Source organism: Mangifera indica, chromosome 5 (genome assembly GCF_011075055.1).
Source record: "Mangifera indica cultivar Alphonso chromosome 5, CATAS_Mindica_2.1, whole genome shotgun sequence".
NCBI lineage: Eukaryota > Viridiplantae > Streptophyta > Magnoliopsida > Sapindales > Anacardiaceae > Mangifera > Mangifera indica.
In genome coordinates this window covers 15423179-15443200 of record NC_058141.1, presented here as the reverse complement: position 1 = coordinate 15443200, position 20022 = coordinate 15423179, and the positions used below count along the sequence as shown (strand labels likewise).

The 20022-nt window shown below is 32.5% G+C and overlaps 2 protein-coding genes across 4 annotated transcripts; one reads left to right on the top strand and one right to left on the bottom strand.

Annotated features, from left to right (window-relative positions):
• Positions 1–831: 831 nt before the first annotated feature.
• On the bottom strand, positions 832–14495 carry LOC123215640 (ATP-dependent DNA helicase SRS2-like protein At4g25120). Of its 3 annotated transcripts, XM_044635827.1 has the most exons (30): positions 14270–14495; positions 12950–13586; positions 12802–12843; positions 12384–12547; positions 11678–11876; positions 10694–10750; positions 10511–10616; positions 10289–10422; positions 10114–10188; positions 9849–9974; positions 9626–9757; positions 9459–9542; positions 9005–9118; positions 8801–8901; positions 8298–8364; positions 7912–7962; positions 7326–7403; positions 5409–5615; positions 5272–5310; positions 4676–4747; positions 4484–4570; positions 4351–4407; positions 3690–3892; positions 3499–3592; positions 3141–3191; positions 2384–2446; positions 2180–2239; positions 1494–1556; positions 1137–1262; positions 832–941 (listed from the first exon to the last, which is right to left on the bottom strand). In XM_044635827.1, exons 1-29 carry the CDS (start codon positions 14377–14379, stop codon positions 1173–1175), a joined length of 3363 nt encoding a protein of 1120 aa, XP_044491762.1. In that variant the 5' UTR covers positions 14380–14495; the 3' UTR covers positions 832–941; positions 1137–1172. The 3 variants fall into 3 exon arrangements, with proteins under 3 accessions (XP_044491762.1, XP_044491761.1, XP_044491763.1); XM_044635826.1 differs by lacking the exon at positions 832–941 and having other exon boundaries at positions 990–1262; XM_044635828.1 differs by lacking the exons at positions 832–941; positions 9459–9542; positions 9626–9757; positions 9849–9974 and having other exon boundaries at positions 990–1262.
• A 2999-nt stretch (positions 14496–17494) lies between these two features.
• Positions 17495–19264, top strand: LOC123215667 (U6 snRNA phosphodiesterase-like). The gene is made up of 6 exons (XM_044635862.1): positions 17495–17765; positions 17840–17941; positions 18112–18361; positions 18440–18536; positions 18784–18849; positions 18965–19264. The coding sequence occupies exons 1-6, from the start codon at positions 17591–17593 to the stop codon at positions 19160–19162; spliced, it is 888 nt and encodes a 295-aa protein (XP_044491797.1). The 5' UTR covers positions 17495–17590; the 3' UTR covers positions 19163–19264.
• Positions 19265–20022: the final 758 nt, after the last annotated feature.

The following is a 20022-nucleotide window of genomic DNA, read 5'->3' as shown; positions in this document are numbered from 1 at the left end:
TTAGTCATGCGGGTGGAGTTCGTTTTTTCCCCGGGTTTGATTTATTTGTTTTGTTGTACTTTTTTTTTTTTAAAGAGTAAATTACATTTTTTTCACGGAAACTTTAGCCAAATAATATTTTCCCACGCTTTATGTTGTAAATTACACTATTCTACTTAAAGTGTAGAATAATATTTTATCTATCGAAAATTTAAAAAAAATTAAAAAAGAAAAAACCTTTTTCTTTCTAGCCTTAATGTTTAAACATAACATTTTAATTTTTGTGTATATTTAAAAATCAATAATTCAATATCTATAATTTTTTGAAAACCCTTGATACTACGAGCTTACTATCATCTTGAAATCTGACCTTATGGCATCAATCAAGATAGTTTTAGTTTCACCTACTTAAAAATTTTGTAGCAACATCATGACAATATAGATTGACTAATTGACAATAATTTTTTTCAGTTTTTTCGACTCATCCTTGTCTCTTTAGCTTGTTGACCAACTGCAACAGGTATTGTCTACAAAGAAGCTGTATGTATTGCGACTTACTAATTTTTATATCTTAACCCCTTTTTTTTTTTAAATTTGATTAATTTAGAATAATTAAAAAAATAATTATAAATAATGCAGTGATATAACTTCCTAACATTATGTTAAGATTTTTTTTCTGTTAACCAAATTTAAAGTAAGCTGAAAAAATGTAATTTATAAATCAAAAGGTAGAAATTGTTTTTGGATAAACCTGAAGTGAGAAAATGTAATTTATTATTTCCAAACTATTGATCAGTTTTATTAAAATAATAAAATTATATATAGAAACAAATAATTTGAATCAAGAGTTTAAATGATTCGAATGACACTTTTTTTGACTATGCACCAGGTGGAAGTCCTCCTTCGAGTTCAATGAAATTCCCATCATGTTTCTTAGTAGAAAATAAAATAACTCCACTTCACTGTCAAATAAAAGAAACACAACAGGACCTTAATAAAACTCGTAATAATGGTTAATGAATGTGTATTTTGTATTTTTATTACGTTTGTATCAAATCTTATAATAATGTCACAATCAATTGACTTTGAAGAAACATCTTAACAATCCAATTGGAACAAAGCGTAATCTGAAATTAAATTAAAAAGAAAAGACGTACAGAATATCGGCATGGCCCTGGGAGACAATGGCCTCATCACAGTGATTTGAAGTGTTCTATCAAACGAGAAGCATGTAGACGTGATGTAGGGATCTCGGTGCATCCTAAAGACCGCAGAAAAGCCATCTACCATCCAACAAAAAACACTATATCATACTTGTACTACTACAAGTTTTATTGCTTATTTACAAATGAAACATACCAAACTAGATGAAAGGTATCTAAAATACATTCTAAAGATTCAATGGTCATTGTTTTTATAAGGAGGAGAAAAAGTTTCTTCTGTATTCCCAATAAATTTTTTTAAATGAAATAAATCCAGACCGTCCAACCAACTAATATATATTGGTGGCTTACCTGCTTCGGAGTTGCCTCTGATGAACTCATAGATTTCTCAACCCTTAGTTTCTGGAAATGCTCCTGGGGGAAAGAAACAATGAAATACTATATAATAATTGCACTTGGATCCCGCAAGTATTGCATTCAAGCGCTAATTTACCACTTGTTATCTTCATCAAATAACAGAATCATGGATAGGAACACTGGATGTATAGATATGTATTTGTTTTGCTACAATAATTTTGTCTTAGCCTAAGCCAAATATATGTATGCAAGTTTATAACTTACGGTAAGGTACACACAGAACATTAAAAGACTGCTAAAATATTATGAAATAAAGTTGGTGGTTTAGATAGTTGACAAACTCCCAAGTTCTTAAAAGCCCTATATGGTCCGTCCAACTTGGACATACTTCCCCGAGAAGATAACCTGAAGAAACTGGCTTTCTTTAGACCTCCCTATCGCCAGACTCTAAATTGGGATGGATATATTTTCCCTAAATTGTTGCCCCAAGAATCAGTGCTCTGGATTTGGAAAAACCAAACTAGGGCCAGGGAAAATCCTTAAGCTAGCACTGAGCAGTGATTTTGTAACTAATAAGCTTATGAATTCGATATACCAGGTGCTATATTTGGAAACAAAACAAAGATAACCTTGATGAAGTACAACGAAAAAAAAAGTCAGTTGAGTCTAAAAGACCAAACCTGCTTCTCTCGCATCATATGTGCACGTTTATCCGAGGGGATTTGCTCCCATCTCAATACCTGTAGAAAAGAAACTTTATATTGAAAAGAACTTTATGATCAAAGCAATTTCCTCACTTTGTTTTCTCTCTTAATGTATCTAGAATACAAGCTACTAGTTTCAGATAGAAGCTAAAATTAATCTAAACTGCCAAATATGCTTACATATTCTGCATAGTGAAATGCTTCTTTGCAGCTCAAACACAACTTCAGAGCACGCAGAACATCCTGGAGTCATGAAAAATATCAATTAACTGAACATTCTATAACATTTCACAGGCTTGTACAGACAAAAAAAAAATCAATAAAGGTTTCAATATTTAAAAAAAAAAAAAAACTTAACGAATTATTAAGTGTCATATGTGAATGTACCACAGCTTATTCCTCACTGAATTCCACAATGTACCAAAAGAAACCAAAATCAAATAAATGATCTGCACCACCTCAATGAAACTTTATTTAATGGAAAGACTTAACTTTTCTGCAGAAAAAACGAGGATCATAACATTTGCTGCTCCAGAAACTTGACTTGTGTTATAATATTTTGTGTTGGCATTTTGAATACTCTTCACTAATCGCTAACTAGTAAAGGACTAATTACAGGGCAATTCTTGTTGCCTATCATCAACTTAACAATACAAGTTAGTGTAACAGTCTTTTGCCGTCTAACTTTTTCACCAGACAAAAAGGTTTCCAAAAGGTATGTTTCAATTAGAACCTTCTAAATTTTATGCAAAACAAGTCTTATACTTGGGTAAATCACATATGTATCTTATGATATCTCTTCCCCATTAAGATAAGGAGGATGTAGTCACAGGTTGAATCCTTCAGTGTATCAGTAATATTTGCCAAGAAAAAAAGAACAAAGAGAACATCAATTTAAAATGCTGGTTTAAAATAAAACTGGACCAAGTTGTAACACCTTATGTTTGTTTTTCTTGACTCTTAGGCGTTCATCAATCACAAATTGAACCTGCAAATACAGCAGGCAAACAATTGTTAGCTTGACTAGGCATCAAAATTTATAGTGTACTTACTATAAATGTTACATATTATCAATTAAGAGTTAAGACAGAAATTAAGCATAAGCAGTCATGGCTATGATCAAGATGTCAAGTGGCACATGAAGTGTAAACTATATATATATATATATTGCATATTTGCATTTGCACATGTGCCCCTTGGCACACATCTCAGTATCAATATGTAAAATTCAGTAATCTTGAATACCCTATCCAGAACAGGCAAAAAGAAGAAAGGCTTGAGTTAACAAAGGATACCTTATTAACCAATCTATTAGGGTCCTGAAATGCTTGCTTCCTGGCCCATTGATGGAATAAGTGGGAGACAATCGACCTGTCCTCCACATTGAATCTGTAAAAAGTGACTGGCCTTGAGTAAAGCTAATCTTAATAAAGATTACTAAACTTGATGATAGCCTTTTTTCACACAACACAATTTAAAGGTAAACCTTCTTAAAAAGCTATTTCCATTATATGCCTCCAATGGGTCCAATGACTCTGTAGCTCCATCAAATTGGAAATTGAGAAAGTCATTTGACACAATATCTGTTTCAGAAGTCTGCTCTTGTCTGTGTAGACCAACCGTAGACAGGGCATTTTCTTTTGGACTGTTTTCATGCCTTGTATACTGATTTTTAATATATAGTTCAGCCTAATTAAGAACAATATTGATCAAAATCAGTAACCATCACGGAACAAAAGCCAAACTTCATAAGATGGATAGAATGGAAAGAAAAGCACAAGATAGTCATTATAGGTTGCCCTTCATCATAAAGTATGAACTCTAACAACAGATATGTAATTACAAGCAAACCTAGTGCTCTATCACAGTTTGGCTACAACTTGAAAAACAATTCCATGCTGGTGATTCTATTGACAAACAATATATTATCACTTCAATTACTTCCATCGGTTCAAATAAATACTTTTATGCCCTTTTCATAATATTGATACTATCTTTATAAAAGAAGTTCAGAGCTTATTCAATTTGTATGTCAAAAAAAAAGTTAAAACCATTCTTGAATAAAAGAATGATAGTTGTAATATTTAAACACGAAAATAAAATAGCTCCACAATTACACCAAAAATATTTTAGACAGCAGAACACACCTGAACCTCTACAAGATGATGTGGAATTTCATTGAGAAATCTTGATGGTTGAAGCAACTGGATGAAAACACACCATTACTCTGGGAAAAACAGGAATAACAAGAGCAGCAGAAAAGTTGTTGATGGTTTATACCTGCCAATTTGAATCCATCATAACATAAAGAATGAAAAGTTTTTTTCGCGCACGGGTCATTGCGACATATAACAAACGTCGCTCCTCCTATTTTTTTTTGCATGAGAATAAGTAGTTTAGTTCCACACTCAAAACATTTTATATTACATAAAGAAAGAAATAGACAAACAATTTTCCACTCCTAAGGCAGACCTCCAGTGAGCCCCCTTTTTCATTTGCAGCATCATTAAATTCATGCAACAAAGGAATCTCAGTTTCATTTACCTGCAACATTTTTTAGGAAAAAAATGTTTAAGTCATAAATCTCACATTTTAAGTGAACAAGCAGTCCACCAAGATAGGGATAATCAGATTTAAACAACATGCAACTCAATAAAAAGTATGTTTCAAACATTAATGAAAGGCAAGAGTACCACCAACAAAAAAGCAATCTCAAGTATACGGAATCTGCAATACCAATCACATTAGTCATTAGCAATGAAAGTGAAAAAAAACCTTGTTTAGAACAGAGTGGAATATTATGGTAACAAACTTGTTCTCGCTATACTTCCATCAAGTCACATACCGAAACCAAAATAATTTTAAGTTGTTGACCATAACCAAATGAATATTCCCCCATTAATTAAATAAATTTCAAATTAAGCTTAGTTTGAATGAAATCATTTTCCAGTTAGGCTCAAACCTCTTAACTCTAAAAATAATATAATGTTAAAAAGGGAAGAAAAATTAGAGCCAGCTCTTTCAGAGACTAGGTGCAGCAGAACTAATAAATATGCAAAGCCAAGTACCTTCACTATGAAGACAATGTCCCATTCTAAGCCTTTTGACTGCATAGGGAAACAGAGGAAGGTAAAGAGAAAGTTTAACAAGATATTTCAATGATACAATTGGAAAATAAAAGAAAAGATATTTGAAAGGAAAAAACCTGATGAATGGTTGTCAAGGTGACAGAATTTTCATTATTATGTCTCCGGGTATGGAAGTTTTCTCTCTCCCGCTCAGAAATGTAGTCAATAAAAGCTTTCAGAATGTTCACACAACCATTTTTATCTTTATCCACATCTCCCTCTTCTGTTGCACTAAATTCTTTAGATAAAAAATCAAATACATCATCCAGTAGGTACTGAAGGACCTGCAATGTAGTATAGCCGAATTTGAACACATAAATCGAACATTTGAAAATTTTTTACAGAATGGATTCGACAAACCACAGTATTTATAGTACTCCATTACATTTGGTTTCATGAAAAAGCATTTATTGGTCAATTTTGATGGCACATATCTTGTTAGTCAAGGAGCCTCTTTCTAACAACAAATTGTACCTTTTGAGTGGTGAAGACTGAACAAAGGATATGATAAAGACTTTTGCTAAAATTTCCAAAACACTCCAAAATATCAACAAACAGTCAACAACCGGCAAATGGAAATGATAATACTTATGTGTTTTTACTCACAAAACAAACTTAAAATGGTACAGAAAACAAAGAAAAAAAGAAGATAATCTAGCAAAGTGAAGCGCCAGCCCTCCACATGCAAAAGTCTTCCCCAAAATTTCCACAATATTCCGCTCTCATCCACTCTCTTTCCTCCTTCATATACTGCTCTTTTTCTTCTGTTTTGTGCCCTTTTTTTTGCTTTTCGCACTGTTGTCCATATGTCCCCCTCTTCCTAAAATTGCTCCACCATACCACCACCTCACCACCCAGCACTAAGCCCCTACTCTTGCCCTTTATGTTTCTTCTTGTACACCCTAGGTCCTAACATTACCCTACCCAATGAAAGTGACCTTGTCCTCAAGGTGAAAATCAGAAAGTTTTCCAACTAGGTATTGCATTGCATTTCCACATTATCCACAACAGTTTCAAGAACTGCATTAACCATTTCATTCACCAAAGAATCCGTTGTTGCGTCTTCAATAATGGGAGATGAACTGTTTGGTCCAATAGGAAACACATCAAGTTGATACTGCCGAAAGGAGGTGAGAATGTCAAAAGGCACACAGAAGTAGAAGCATCCACCCAACATCCTCATCAGTAAGTTGCAAAGACATTCTCTTATAATTTCTAGCAAATGAAGGTCAGAACAAGACGGGTAAAGTTATGAGAGATAGTTCATTGACCTGAGCCAAAGTCTCAGCCACAGAGTCAAGCGAGAGAATATTGTCCTCAAGAGTCTTCTCCTTTGACAAGTAAGCTTGAATAGCAGACTGTCCAAAATGGTCAATCTGCCAGTCTACTCTTGGAAGCTTCCCAAATTCATATTTGATAAGTTAATGCCCCATAATTGTCTAGTCAATCAAGTCAATGTAATGTGGAATTGTCTCTTCATGTATAAGCATTCACCAATTTATGAGTTCTAGTTTACCCAAGTCGACAAGCCTTTCAACTTTAACTTTCATGGCCTCACTTTTGAAAAAATGTCATGATTCTTTGCATATCATTAGTCTCAGTCAAATTCCTTTCCCAAATTTCGTTGCTCATCTCCAACAGTTACCAAAAACCCCCTTTTTAGCCTTGAGTCAAAATTTGTAATTCCTCTACCACAGAGAAACAAAGTTGTGACTTCCACCATTCATATCTAGTAGAACAGTCATCTGTAATGTTTTAAACAAACCCAATGTCTAGTACCACAAACACTATATCTCAACAATTTTTAGTACAATCGGTGCTTTCTGACAATATTTAATGTTGATTATTGGTAGAGATAGATGCATAAGAACAAAGGAGAGAGTGAGAAGTAAATAAGGTATAAATATTTCCAAATGATGAGAAAATGTTCTATTCTAGTTTCTTTATGGAAGATAGATAGGTATTAAATTTTCATATAATTATAACCTACTTACAGATCTGATGTCATTGTCTTCATTGAGTAATTTCCCTCCATCAGAATTAACAATTGCTTGTTGCTCAAGGAGGTATTTCTATAAAAATTAAAGTAAAATAGTTTAAATACAAATAACTGAAAAGAGTTAGAAAACTTGCAACACTATAAATGATAGCCATTAGGATTGATACTTTTATCTTTCAACAATAAAAAACGAAAGCTCATAAATGATATCAATTAGAGAAAATTTTGATTAATTTAATATGACTGAGATAACATATTGATTATCCCACCAAACAACTGTAAAAAAGAAAACATTGTTTCGACAGTGATACAATTTGAAAATGAACACAAGAGGGAAAATGTAACAAATATAAGAGAAGGGGTAAGAGATATAAGTATATATTTCAATAATATAGTCTAAAATTTTATATGGCACATGGGCAGGGGCATATAAGCACCTATAGAATTAGTCTTGTTAAAATAATTGTTTTAGCAAGATAACATCTTTAAATTGAACAACATAAGCTTCATATCATATAATAGGGATCACTGATTAAAACGAATCTGCTTTCTACTCCAAACTTATGTGAGATAGCACAAACCTGAGGCACCATATTGGCCACAGAAGTTATGACAGCTGAAATTGACTGTTCCTGTAAGCAGTGATAAGTGAGATAAAATTCTTGGAGAAGCTAATGATTAATAGCTATGTAATTTTGCAACTGAAAAAACTACAAGGACCTAGAAACAACAACAGAAATACTTGAACATAGCAAAAACAAGTCCTAATAGCATGAGAACAAACCAGCTCAATAGGGATAATTAAACCAAAACTAGAAAATGAAGCATGGAAAATGCAATCGATTCCAATTTCCCTTGCCATAGATATATTTTAACACTGGATAAAGTTAAAAAACGAAAAACTGAATTCTTCACTGAACCAAAAAAAAAAAAAGATCAGTAGTCATAACATAACCAACATACTTACTCTTTGAACTAGTTTTGATATCATATTTATAGTTGATAACACCTTACGTCCTTGGGTAAGTTGACTCCTGCGGTCAATTACAGGAATCAAACATGAGTAATTTTCTACACCCATGTCAGTTAAATAACACAAACAGATATAAAAATAAAAAACTATGTCTGTGCTAGTTAAGATATCTAGCTCAATTATCATCATAACATCAATAATGACCCTTAGAGAGCTATCATGAGAGAAAAACCAATTCATACATGTCTAGAACGATAATAACCAAGTTCAAACCAAGAAACCTAAACATTCTTCAATTGAAATATCAATAGACCAACAACTATTTATCAATGTCAATTTATACCATCTGAGTACTAGGAAATTAGAAGAGTAAGGACAAAAAATGAGATTATTATGTTCTTTTTTCACTCCTAGCAATCTCCCAGCATATTTTGTTATACAATACAACAATGCATTTATCACATAATTGAATGACAAGGGAAAATTGATAATGAAACCTCTTAAAGGTACCAGAAATCTTTGCATTAAAAATGTCACAAGCTGCTGATACAAAGCTGCATTTTCTTATAATCGAAACTTTGTCTATATGATCAATTACCTGTAAGAAGAACCCGAGGATATCATGGATATAAGCGGGTTATAATAAATTATTAACCCTCAATAAACAAGACAACTCATATAAAGAAAATAATTAAACATACCCTCTTTTTTTCCTCTTTCTCAAAAGGAAGTAAAGCCTTGAACACTTGACGATATGCGTTGTCATCACAACCGGGCAATGTTGTTTTAAGCATAGCAAAGATGGCTCTTACCACCTGTTATGAGACTGACATTTAGTCCACATGCATCTTGAAAATATAAAGAAGAAACTAGTGTCATACATTAAAAAAAGAAGAGAAAACAGGAAAAGATCAAATTACAATTTCAATAACCTGAAATTTTATACCAGATGTCTAAAAGCAAGAAATGCCATTGAGGGCTAGACGATGATGAAAATGAAGGAAAAAGGCACCCATATTCCAACCATTACTCGTTTTGCAATAAAAATAATTCATCTATAAATGCAATAAAGTTGGAATGAAAACATATAAATGTAATTCAAACAATCAATCAATCCAGATGGCACAAAGAGCACTTGAAAGTGCATTTCATGACCTTTTTTCTATAGAAGGCCACACCATGAATGTTAAATGGTATTTTCCTCTCACGGAAGACTGTTTGGAATACTTTCCCTGATACCTGTACAAGATGATTTCATGATCTTTAAGATGAAATCTAATGAGCATTTTCTCTGTATCAATTACATGGAAAGCAAGCTTAACCTGTCGTCGATAGAGAATTGCAATATTTCCATAGGAGCATTTATCAGTTGAACAATTAGAAGCACTTTCCAAGATTTTGTCAACAATGAAAGCACATTGTGCATCCTCATTGTGACATTCTTTGATACTTATCTGTATATTTTGACCGGACAAAGCAGAAAGAAAATTAGCAACTAAATTATTTACATATATAGATATTAAGTGACATGGCAAGGTTACATACCTTAGACCCATGAGAATTTTCAGAAAGAACATTCTTTGATTGGCATCGCTTTATATTATATTGTATAAGTGCAGATGCAGCCTCAACAATACAACGAGTGGACCTATAGTTTCTAGTAAGCCTAATCTGAATCATAACACACACATCTACCTCAAAAGTCTAAATGAACAAAGAAGTAAGTGACATAGGTAGAAAAACTTCAATGCACAAGAATCATTCAAAATTTTGAATGTGCTACATATCACAAAAATAAGAGAAACCACACCTCTTTGTGATTTGGAAAATCTTTGCGAAATGAATTAAATCCAGAAATATCAGCTCCATTGAAACTAAAAATGGACTGCAATAAAGTATATGACGTTAGACTAAATAATTAACTAAGAAAGCAATACAATGCTTCAACTCCTCAAATAAATCATAGATAACATGTATAAATGTACCTGATCATCATCACCAACAATAGTGATACAGTTATGAGATGCAAGAATTTTAAGAAGATTGTATTGCATGGCACTTGTGTCCTGGAATTCATCTATTATGATGGCTTTCCAAGAATCCTGGCACTCTTTGAATACTTTAAATTGAAGAAAGCATGCAATTGTCAACAAGGAGAAACATATAAAGTTGCAAAACTAGATTGGAGATATTTAGATGACATGAACCTTCAGGATACTCAGTTAGCAGCTTCACAGAACAGCTGATCAAGTCGTGGTAGTCCAGAGCATTACAAGATCTCAATATGTGATTGTAGTTTTCCACAATTGCAGCCTGTTTTAGATCCAAAGATCAGAATTTCATGGGTAAAAACAAAGTAAGAAAAAAGATATCAGGGACAGAAAGCTTACTCCTATCTCATTACCCATTTCAAGGCATACTGCAGAGGTCTTTCCAGAAGCTTTAACCTGAATCAGCACATTTACTAAGTAGAAGGACAATTCCACATATAGCACTCATTCAACTTACAAGATCCTTGCGTGTGTGAAAAAAAGTCACTTTCATTCCATTATGATATTTCAAACAACCAGTAAATATTGCCACAAGTACCAATATCATAAAATGAAGTGGACATTCGAAGTAGATTCCTTAAAAATACAAGTATGATTAACTCAAATTCATAACTATACACACTTCAAAAATCAACATCTAGAAACTGCAAAAACATTAATTCAGTCTTGTCACAACCATATGTGTGTTCAAATATGTTTTTTCATCATATTTGAACACACATATGGTCTTATATACGTTGTTTAGATATTCGGTCTTCGAATCAATGCTAAGATTAGTTTCCCAAACAGATCTTGTAAACATCATTATCATTAAGGATACAGGCACTAGCACATAAATTGACTACCAAACTATTGAGCAAAAATCATTATTGTAACAAATTAATCTCATTTGTCTTCTAAAGTTCATATAAGTAATTTAATGCCACTTTTTAGACAATACAAAGTTGAATTACTTGAGTATAGCTTGGTTTAAAGTAAAATCATCCTATGAACCTTATTCTTCCTCGAATAAGGCCTCTTTTGAATCATTTTCTAGAATGGATGGATCAAGATAAAACTATCAAGCATGTCGCCAAGATAACTATTTATTGTTTGTATATCAGTACTGCACCTCTTGATGGGACTTCATCAACTTGACATAACAGCCCAACAAAGAACATTTTACCTAGTGATCTCTATGAAAGGGGCTTCATCTTAAAAATCCTCTTATCCCAACATGTACTAGTTTTCCAAAAGTTATTGCTTAATGCAAAAATTATATTTGGGTTATAGTTTTTGCTACATACAACAACACAAAACAACATATGTGAATATATTGCTAACCTGAGTTACAAACTTCTGCCATGTCTTTGACTTATCCTTAAAATATCGTGGACACCTCATGTCACTGAAATCTTCAACAAGTTTGCAGACATCATGATTTTGTCTACTCTTTTCCTTTTCCAATAGCCTTATTGCCTCAATAATTGCTCTCCTCTGTTGCCCATGTCCATATATTAAAAAATCTGGTGTGCGTCCTAACCTTTATCATGAATAGAAACAAGAGTTATACAAGTAACAAAAGAAAATGATGACAAGAAAAACAAAAAGGGAAAAATTCTATTTGAGTAGTTAAGACAGAACTATGCTAAGGAGCACTACATAAAGAAGCAGTAATGGAAAAAGAGAGAGGATCTAATAGAATTGTTTTAACTTACATAGCAATACACAATTAGCTCAGTTAGTTTAACATGACAACAAACAAATTTACTAAATTCATGGGATATTTTATCTTGCATACAAGAACAACTAATGATATACAATCATTAATATGGAAAAGTTTCAGTGTTTAAAAAGGTGTTTGAAAAAAATTAGTAATTGGCATATAGTTCAAAGCTATCTATTCAAACATGTAAATAGATCTTATAGCATATTGTGTCAGTGCATATAAATTTAGTCTTCAAGAAATTTGAGAGGAACAAATCCCAAAAGCGAACAAGTAATATCTTAATATCTAGACAAAAATTAAATGATTTCCAGATGTGCATACTTCTCCGCATGTGAACGACAAAGTTGCAAAGAAAATGAATGGAATGTGCTGATCGTAAGTTCTTTAGCTGTTGTCTTCCCAGCCACTGATCCAATGCGAGCTCTCATCTCAGAAGCTGCTGCAGTTGTAAAAGTCATAGCCAGAATGTTTGATGGATGTATGCCCTGACCAAATTGTTAGGGTATCAGAAACAAAAATAAAGCAAACAAAACAGAATTTCTAAGCATCTGCATGCAAACAGTGAAAGGATGGATTAATGTAACTTCTATAATTGAAAATATATGTGAGATTCCTGCCATTTCCATCACTAGCAAGATCTGATAAGAAGGACATGCAGGTCACTGCATTTTTATCCAGTCAACAATAGCAACATCATATAAAGAATGAAAGATCATTCAGAGCTAGAAATAAGCAATACCTTATTAAGCAGAAACAGAACACGCCCAACCATTGTGGAAGTCTAACATCAAAAGCCAAAAATTTCAGATTCAAACTTGATAGAGAAGATAATTGAAATTAAATTTCACAACAAAATTTCAATAAAAACATTTATGTGAAAGAGAGACCTTTCCACTTCCTGGACCTGCAACAATCAGTAAAGGGGTTGAAATATCACTACAAGCTGCTTCATGTTGCCTATCATTTAACGATTGCAAGTAATTGGAATATTCATCAGGCATGTTCCCAGTATTTGCAGTCTGAGACTTGTCTTTACCCTCTGAATCCAATTCTAGTGCACAATCCATTCTTGTATTATCATTGGCAGTGACAAACTCAGAACCCAAGGTAATATTACTGCTACTGTTATCATGATGCTGATTTTCTACATGACAGCTGCCGCTTAGACCCTTCTTATCCACTTTCGCTGCAGACTGTTCACATATAGCATCAATTTCTTGCAAAATTGATTCATCAAAGTCATCGTCTAGAGAGTTAATCATTGAGAAAGACTCATTCGAATTAGAGGCTTCTAATTTTTTTACTGGGGTTATAAAAGGATCTGATAAATCAATAGAATCACCACTTGTCCTTGCATTTGGTGCATCATTTACTACACTGGAAGTGCAGCTGAACGCAGCATTGTTTAAACCTGGACTGTTGAGCAAATACAGAGTTGGTGTGTTGTTAGGTATCTCCATAAGAGGAACTCTTCTGATGCTAGTACCGGAACCAGGAGATTCGAATCCAGTGAAATCCCTACTTCTGAAATCAGAAACAAATAGGATTACTAACAATTAATCATAGTCTCTTGCTAACCGACAACTATACAGGAGAAAAAAAATAAACAAACAGTCAATCTTTTGCCCCGTTGATTGAGAAATATGTGACAAAATGAGAGGATATACAGTTTCTCTTATTTTGAAAATCCACAAATCTCCCAAAGCCATACAGAAAGTTTGAATTGCTAAGCAAGAAACCTATGCAAGTCAACTTTGTGGTGAGGAATAAAACCATAGACAGAGTGGGAACAAGCCACAAGCCGCAGAACTTGAGTAACCATTTGAGGTTAAACATATTTACAAAAATGAATGGTAACTTTTGAGTTCTTTTGACTCCCAATGCTAATATTCAAACTTTAAATAATATTATCGATTACAGAAAATGAAAGGAACAAACGATTTTATAGTAAGGATGAGTAATAAGTTAACAAGAGAATAAAAAATTGGAATATCAGGTTTTAAATCAATCTAAAACCTAAATTGAAAACTCTTGACTTAAAACTGCATTCAATCGTCTTCACCACAAAATAAAAGAAACAAAACCACACACTAGTTGTAATTACTGTTACAATCGATTTAAAACGAAATTTTAATACATATAATTTAGAACTGAATTCAATTTTCCGATAAGCCAAATAAAATAAGTGAAAGAATGAAATCACAGACTTATGTGGAAAGTGATGGCAATGATAGACTGCGTCGGGCGACCGTTTACGATCAAGAAACGGCTTTGCCGTTCTGAAATTTTGAGAAATCCGAGACATTTGATCCGCCATGATTTCTTTAGCCGATAGATGAGGCGCTAAGAAGAAGCTTACTTGGACATTGTTTTGTGCAGCAGAAATCAGTACGGGGTGTGCTACATTTGGAAACCTAAAAAGAGAGGGAAATCAAGAACTGGATAGTTTAAAATGATTGGATTTGGCTGCGGGGTTTTCCCTTTTATATGAAGTTTGATATATGGGCCTTAGCCTGGCCTTTGTCTGCTTATCACGAACGAGACAATCCACACCCACTCTTCAAACACTTTCTTTTTGAAAAAATAAAATTATCAAACAATCTATTATTGAGGTAAATTATAACTATCATTTAAAATATATAAAAAAATAATTAAATTTTTGGTTGAGGTATTAACAATTGATTTACATGTTTTAAATAGTAAATAATTTTTTTTGGAAATACTAAATAATTTTTTAATGACCAAATATTCACGTAAATTATATTAAATATCATTATTTGACTTCCCGATAAAACTAATGGGCACAAACTTGAGAGAAAACAAAATCTTTATATAATATGATTTTGAATTAAAAATAAATTAATATTTAATTATATAATTATTCATTATTATTTATATTTTTTTGATAAAAAATAACACTTTTCAATTTTAACTAATCATACTTAAAAAATACTCTTATTTGTAAGCAAAAACTCTTTTCATCTTCAGTCAATCTTCATATAACTCTATTTGGATTGTACTATTTATCTTCATTGGATCTTTCCATATTTGCTAAATTTCTCTATTTTTAAATTCTAATTGATCTCTCCATCTTTATTAGATCTTTGCATAAATGTATTTTTTGATTTAAGAAGTGTATTATTTTTCTACCTTGATTTTAGATTCAAAATCCAAGGAGTAATATTTTTTGGCCATCATCACACGTATATTCTATACAAGTTCAAGTTTGATGCAAAAGACACAAGAAATGTGGAAGAAAAGATTGCCAAAAAGGGGTGTCGGACCAATCGCAATATTTTGGCAAAGATTGGCCAAATTGATCAAATCATATGTGTATTAACTTTATATTTAAAAAATCTATGGTTTATACACTAAGCCAACATTTTTTTGTCAAAATGTCAGTATTCTCTTATTTTAAATTCTCATCTCTTGATTTTGAAAATTTCATTTATCCACTCATGGATAATTCAAATTAATAGAATTTTAACTCTTTAAAATTATATTTCTTTTTCCCTCTAAAACCCTAAAAACTGATCATTTTTCTTATAGATTAAATTTTAAAAAATGACAATTTTTCCTATAGAATTTAATTTTCAAACTTCGACACTATTATTGATGACCTCTCCCTCCCGAAGTCTTCTCTCTCTCTCTCTCTCTAGCAATATTTATCCTCTTAGTTAGACATATATTGATGTCAAATGAAGTTAGAGAGATAAAAAGCTTCGTTTTTCTAAACAAGATCTTCATCTCTCGATATTCTAAAGGAGAGGAGAGAGATCGTCAGAGTATGATGATGCATCAGAAAATCTTTATTGTCGATGATGATGCTGGATTTAGCATCAAAGATTAAAAATTAAACTCTAAGGGGACGTTTGGTTTGGGTAATATTTTATTACCAAAATAAAAAGATTACCTTGAAGATAGATTACTTAGAGGATTACTGAGTATAAATGATTACTATATTTGATAAAATTTGATAGGTATAAATAATTATTGTGTTTGGTTAAAGGTAATAAAATATTACTAGTAAATTATTTTCCTTAAATGCCCTTGAATATAATTATTTTAAAATATATTTTATATTATTTGTCATATTAATTAAAAATAAATTTATTTTTATCTCAAAAATTAATAAATAATAATATAATTATAATAAAATCAAGATTACCTTGGCAATATTTAAATACCAAGGTAATATTTAAATACCTAAGGTGAATGTGGTAATCAAATTACCACCTATATTACCTGTCACGTCAGCATTGGTAATAGAAGATAATCTTTTATTATTGATAAACTAAACAAGAGAATAAAAAATAAATTATCAAGGTAATCTTTAATAACTTGAATCAAACATCCTCTAATGGGAAAATGTTATTTTTTAAACTTGACATAAAGGGTAAATTTTTATTTTTTAGAGTTTTTAAAAAGAAAATAATTAAATTTTAATTTATTTTTAATATTATAAATGAAAGAATAATTTTATCTTTGAAACTAATAAATTTAATTTTTTATAAATAAGTGTTTAGAATTTTTATAATTAATGGTTGAAAAATTAAGAAAGCAGTACACTTGCAGTGGGAATAAGTTCTTTGGCTTGTTGAAAAAAACGTGGGAAAAGAGAAATATGAAAGCTGTCTAAAAAGCAGTGTCGGTCAAGTCACAAAGTTTTGGCCAAATGGGTCGGATCCAATTTTCATTTACTTTAGTTGCAAATTTTACGTTTTATGTACTGAAATTGTGCTTTTTGCCGCAACTCATGGATTTGGCTACATTCTATGTTTGAATACCAGAAAAACCTATGATGAGAGGAAGAAGAAGGTTGATTCAAAGATGTCTGTTAGCTGAATCACCAGGTTTCAACAACATTCAACCAAACTTTATGTAATAAATAATAATAATAAAATGCACATATTTGAATTGTAAAACTCCAATAACTTCATTCACACATCATAAATAAAAATTAAAGTTTCAACTAAATTTTAAGCTCTCAATTTTTTCATATAAATGAGATTAACTTTAATAATTCATCTCATTTGTTATAAATAACAATTCAATTTGCTCTCATGTTTTATTATATTATATCATATAACTTTTTTAAATATTTTTTTAATAAAAAATGTTCAGTTCAATTTAACTTTAAAGTCCATTCTCATAGGTTCATATTGTACTTGCTAAAATCTTAATTAAAACCATGAATCAAACTCGAGCATGGCTACTCATTAGGCGCTCTTTCCAGTTGAACAAAAATTCAAGTTTGAGTTGATTTGGTTTGAATTTAATTATAGGTAAATCACTATTTTTATGAGCGAAATTAGAGCAGAGCATGATTCGTGGGTATTCGGGTTTGGGCTTTCCGAGTTTTGATCCGTATAGGATTCGAATTTGAGGATAGCTTTGTAGTTACGCTAGCGAGCAGGAAATAGAATTACATGCTTTTTAATAATTGGGCTTAGCCAGTGCAGTGGTGTCAAATCCCAGGCCAGGAGTTGCAACGCTGAAAACTGTCGTGGAGAAAACAAGTGACTAAAATGGAATCTCTAATAGCCTCGTACGGTGGCACATCACACGACTCTGATTCAGAACTCGATTGCTCAACGACGATTACAGTCACTGGTAACTTAAATCCAGATGATCATCCGGAGACGAAGAATTTGCCTTTGCCACCGCTGCCTCTCTCTTTTCTCAATCCTTCCAATTCATTGGGTAAATCTCAGAAATCTTGTGCTAATCTTTCAATTCGCTTTTGTGCATACTAACTGGTTGATATATTTTGCCAGTGAAAGATACGGTAGATTATCTTACTACTAGTCAGCCGCAGTCGAGCAGAGTCCGGAGCTTTCACCATGTTGAAGGCAACTCTTTATACGTCTATATCCCAGGTCCCTTTGAGCTTGACTTTCTTGTTTATCAATTGAATTCAGGTTTAAGATAGACATTGGGTTACGCAAACCATTATTTATTGTAAATTTATCTGGATTATGCTTTCTCAATATAGCATTAATGGTCTAAATTGTTTTGATAAGCGAGACTTAACAGTAGTTTCATTTAGTTACTATACCATCTGCACCGAAGAAGGAGATGGCCCAGCTTTTGAAGAAGGTGTCATCTATTTTGCCTGGCCTTCATACTGTTGGCCTTGACATTCCATTGAGTAGTCTGCGTAAAAATGATTCTAAGTTTCAGCGAGTTACATTGGGAGGGAACTTTCATATAAGTTTAGGAAGAACTGTCACAATACGTGTGCACCAAATTGACTCTATTGTATCAATGCTTCGCCAGAAGTTTCAGTGTCAGAGGCGGTCAGTTTATATATTCTCTTGTATATTTCATAAACATGCGATTTTGCGATAAAGTTTAACATGTTTTATTGCAAGCAGGTACTGGATTGATTTTAGCAAGTGGGAGGTTTTCGTAAATGATGATTTCACAAGATCATTTCTCTCCTTGGAAGTTCTTACAAGAGGATTACTTGAGGTATGCTTTATGTGTTTCTTTCCTAGTTAGCCTTTGCTATTGCTAATGGGGGCTCCACTTGGATACTTGCCATCATCTGCAAATCTACATGCCCTGTGTTTTCATTTTTTAAAGTGGGTACATGTAGGTGAATAATTGGTGACATGATTGCTTCATGTAATCATACGAACTCAAAGTTTAAATGATTCCATTCTATTTTCCGTCAAGTTACCATAAATATGATATTAATTGGTTTCAAACATTTCAGATTACTCAGCAAATTCAAGTGGTCAATGAGGTTTACAGGCTTCATAATCTCCCTGAATTTTACGAGGTTTTGTATAATAGACGTTTTTCCATGTTGCTGGTAACATGTTTTGAATATGTATCACAAATGCTTAAGTGGACACTATCCGTGATGCCCCATTTTTGTTGAATGTTGATAACAGAATCCACGTCCTCATATATCATTGGCTTGGGCATTGGGAGACATTAGCAATTCTCTAAAGAGAGTGGTTGAAGAAGAGACGAGGAGATTAAGTGTTGAGGGTTCATTGCAGAAACATATGTTTTCTTGTAAATTCAATGGCATCAAGTGTAGGATTGGTAAAAAAGTATATAAAATATGTAAATTTTCTGATGATTAGCTAAACCAATCATTTATGTTATATTTATAGAACAGCATTGTATTCATCCAAGGGATCAGGGGTTCGCTAATCCTTTGTTTATGAACAAATTATTATGATGAATCAGGTGCATAACAAGATAATCACCCAATTTTAGTTGTGTGGTGGGTTAAAGTCACATTGGTTTAAAACTACGCCACATTCATTCTGAGTTGAGAGGTTAAAAAAGATTTACTCATAATTTTTTAACAAAGCAAAGGGTGTGCTGTGGATTACTTATTCTGACCAAAATGGAATGAATAAAAAACCAGAAAATATTATAGTGGGAAAGAGTTGGCCGTTGGATGATGATCTATGCTTAGTGGCGGCCGTGGCCCTTCTGTTTGAGAGAATTTGAGCCCAAGCTTGGAGATAAGGCGTTATGCAGACTTCGTAAAAGTTACACACACGTTACCCTTTCTTTTTGTGTTCCAGTCTGTAATTGAGTTATAAACAAACATGTAAATATGCACATATTTATATGCCTAACATGAATACCCATAGTTTTATTGAACCCACAAACCTGGAAGTTAAAACAGAGGGACGAAGGGGAGGATAAAGCTTTTCTTTTTAAAGCTACAACTACAACCGTATTCCATCCATCCAGATGAATAATATAACCTTTTAAAAATTGCAGCACAGACTGACTCCTGTCTGTCCTGCCTCCTGGGATATTTAGTACCCTGTACGGAAGGCATATAGGAGGCTGGCCCTGCAGTAGTTGATTTTATCTCCACTGCATGAGCCCAGTGAACTCAACCCAAAGATCTCCTTCGCGTTTTTTGTCTTTTTAAACGAAGATCTTTATAGCGGATTTTTTTTTTTAGAGTTGAAGAAAAAAT

Excerpts from the sequence above, each read along its gene's own strand:
- LOC123215667 (XM_044635862.1), top strand. The coding sequence starts at position 17,591 with ATGGAATCTCTAATAGCCTCGTACGGTGGCACATCACACGACTCTGAT. Across the intron at positions 17,766-17,839 it reads CAATCCTTCCAATTCATTGG|TGAAAGATACGGTAGATTAT; the intron begins GTAAATCTCAGA and ends ATATTTTGCCAG. Across the intron at positions 18,537-18,783 it reads TTACAAGAGGATTACTTGAG|ATTACTCAGCAAATTCAAGT; the intron begins GTATGCTTTATG and ends CAAACATTTCAG.
- LOC123215640 (XM_044635827.1), bottom strand. The coding sequence starts at position 14,379 with ATGGCGGATCAAATGTCTCGGATTTCTCAAAATTTCAGAACGGCAAAG. Across the intron at positions 12,548-12,801 it reads TTCTGTTTCTGCTTAATAAG|GGCATACATCCATCAAACAT; the intron begins GTATTGCTTATT and ends CAATTTGGTCAG. Across the intron at positions 9,758-9,848 it reads AAAATTCTCATGGGTCTAAG|ATAAGTATCAAAGAATGTCA; the intron begins GTATGTAACCTT and ends CAAAATATACAG.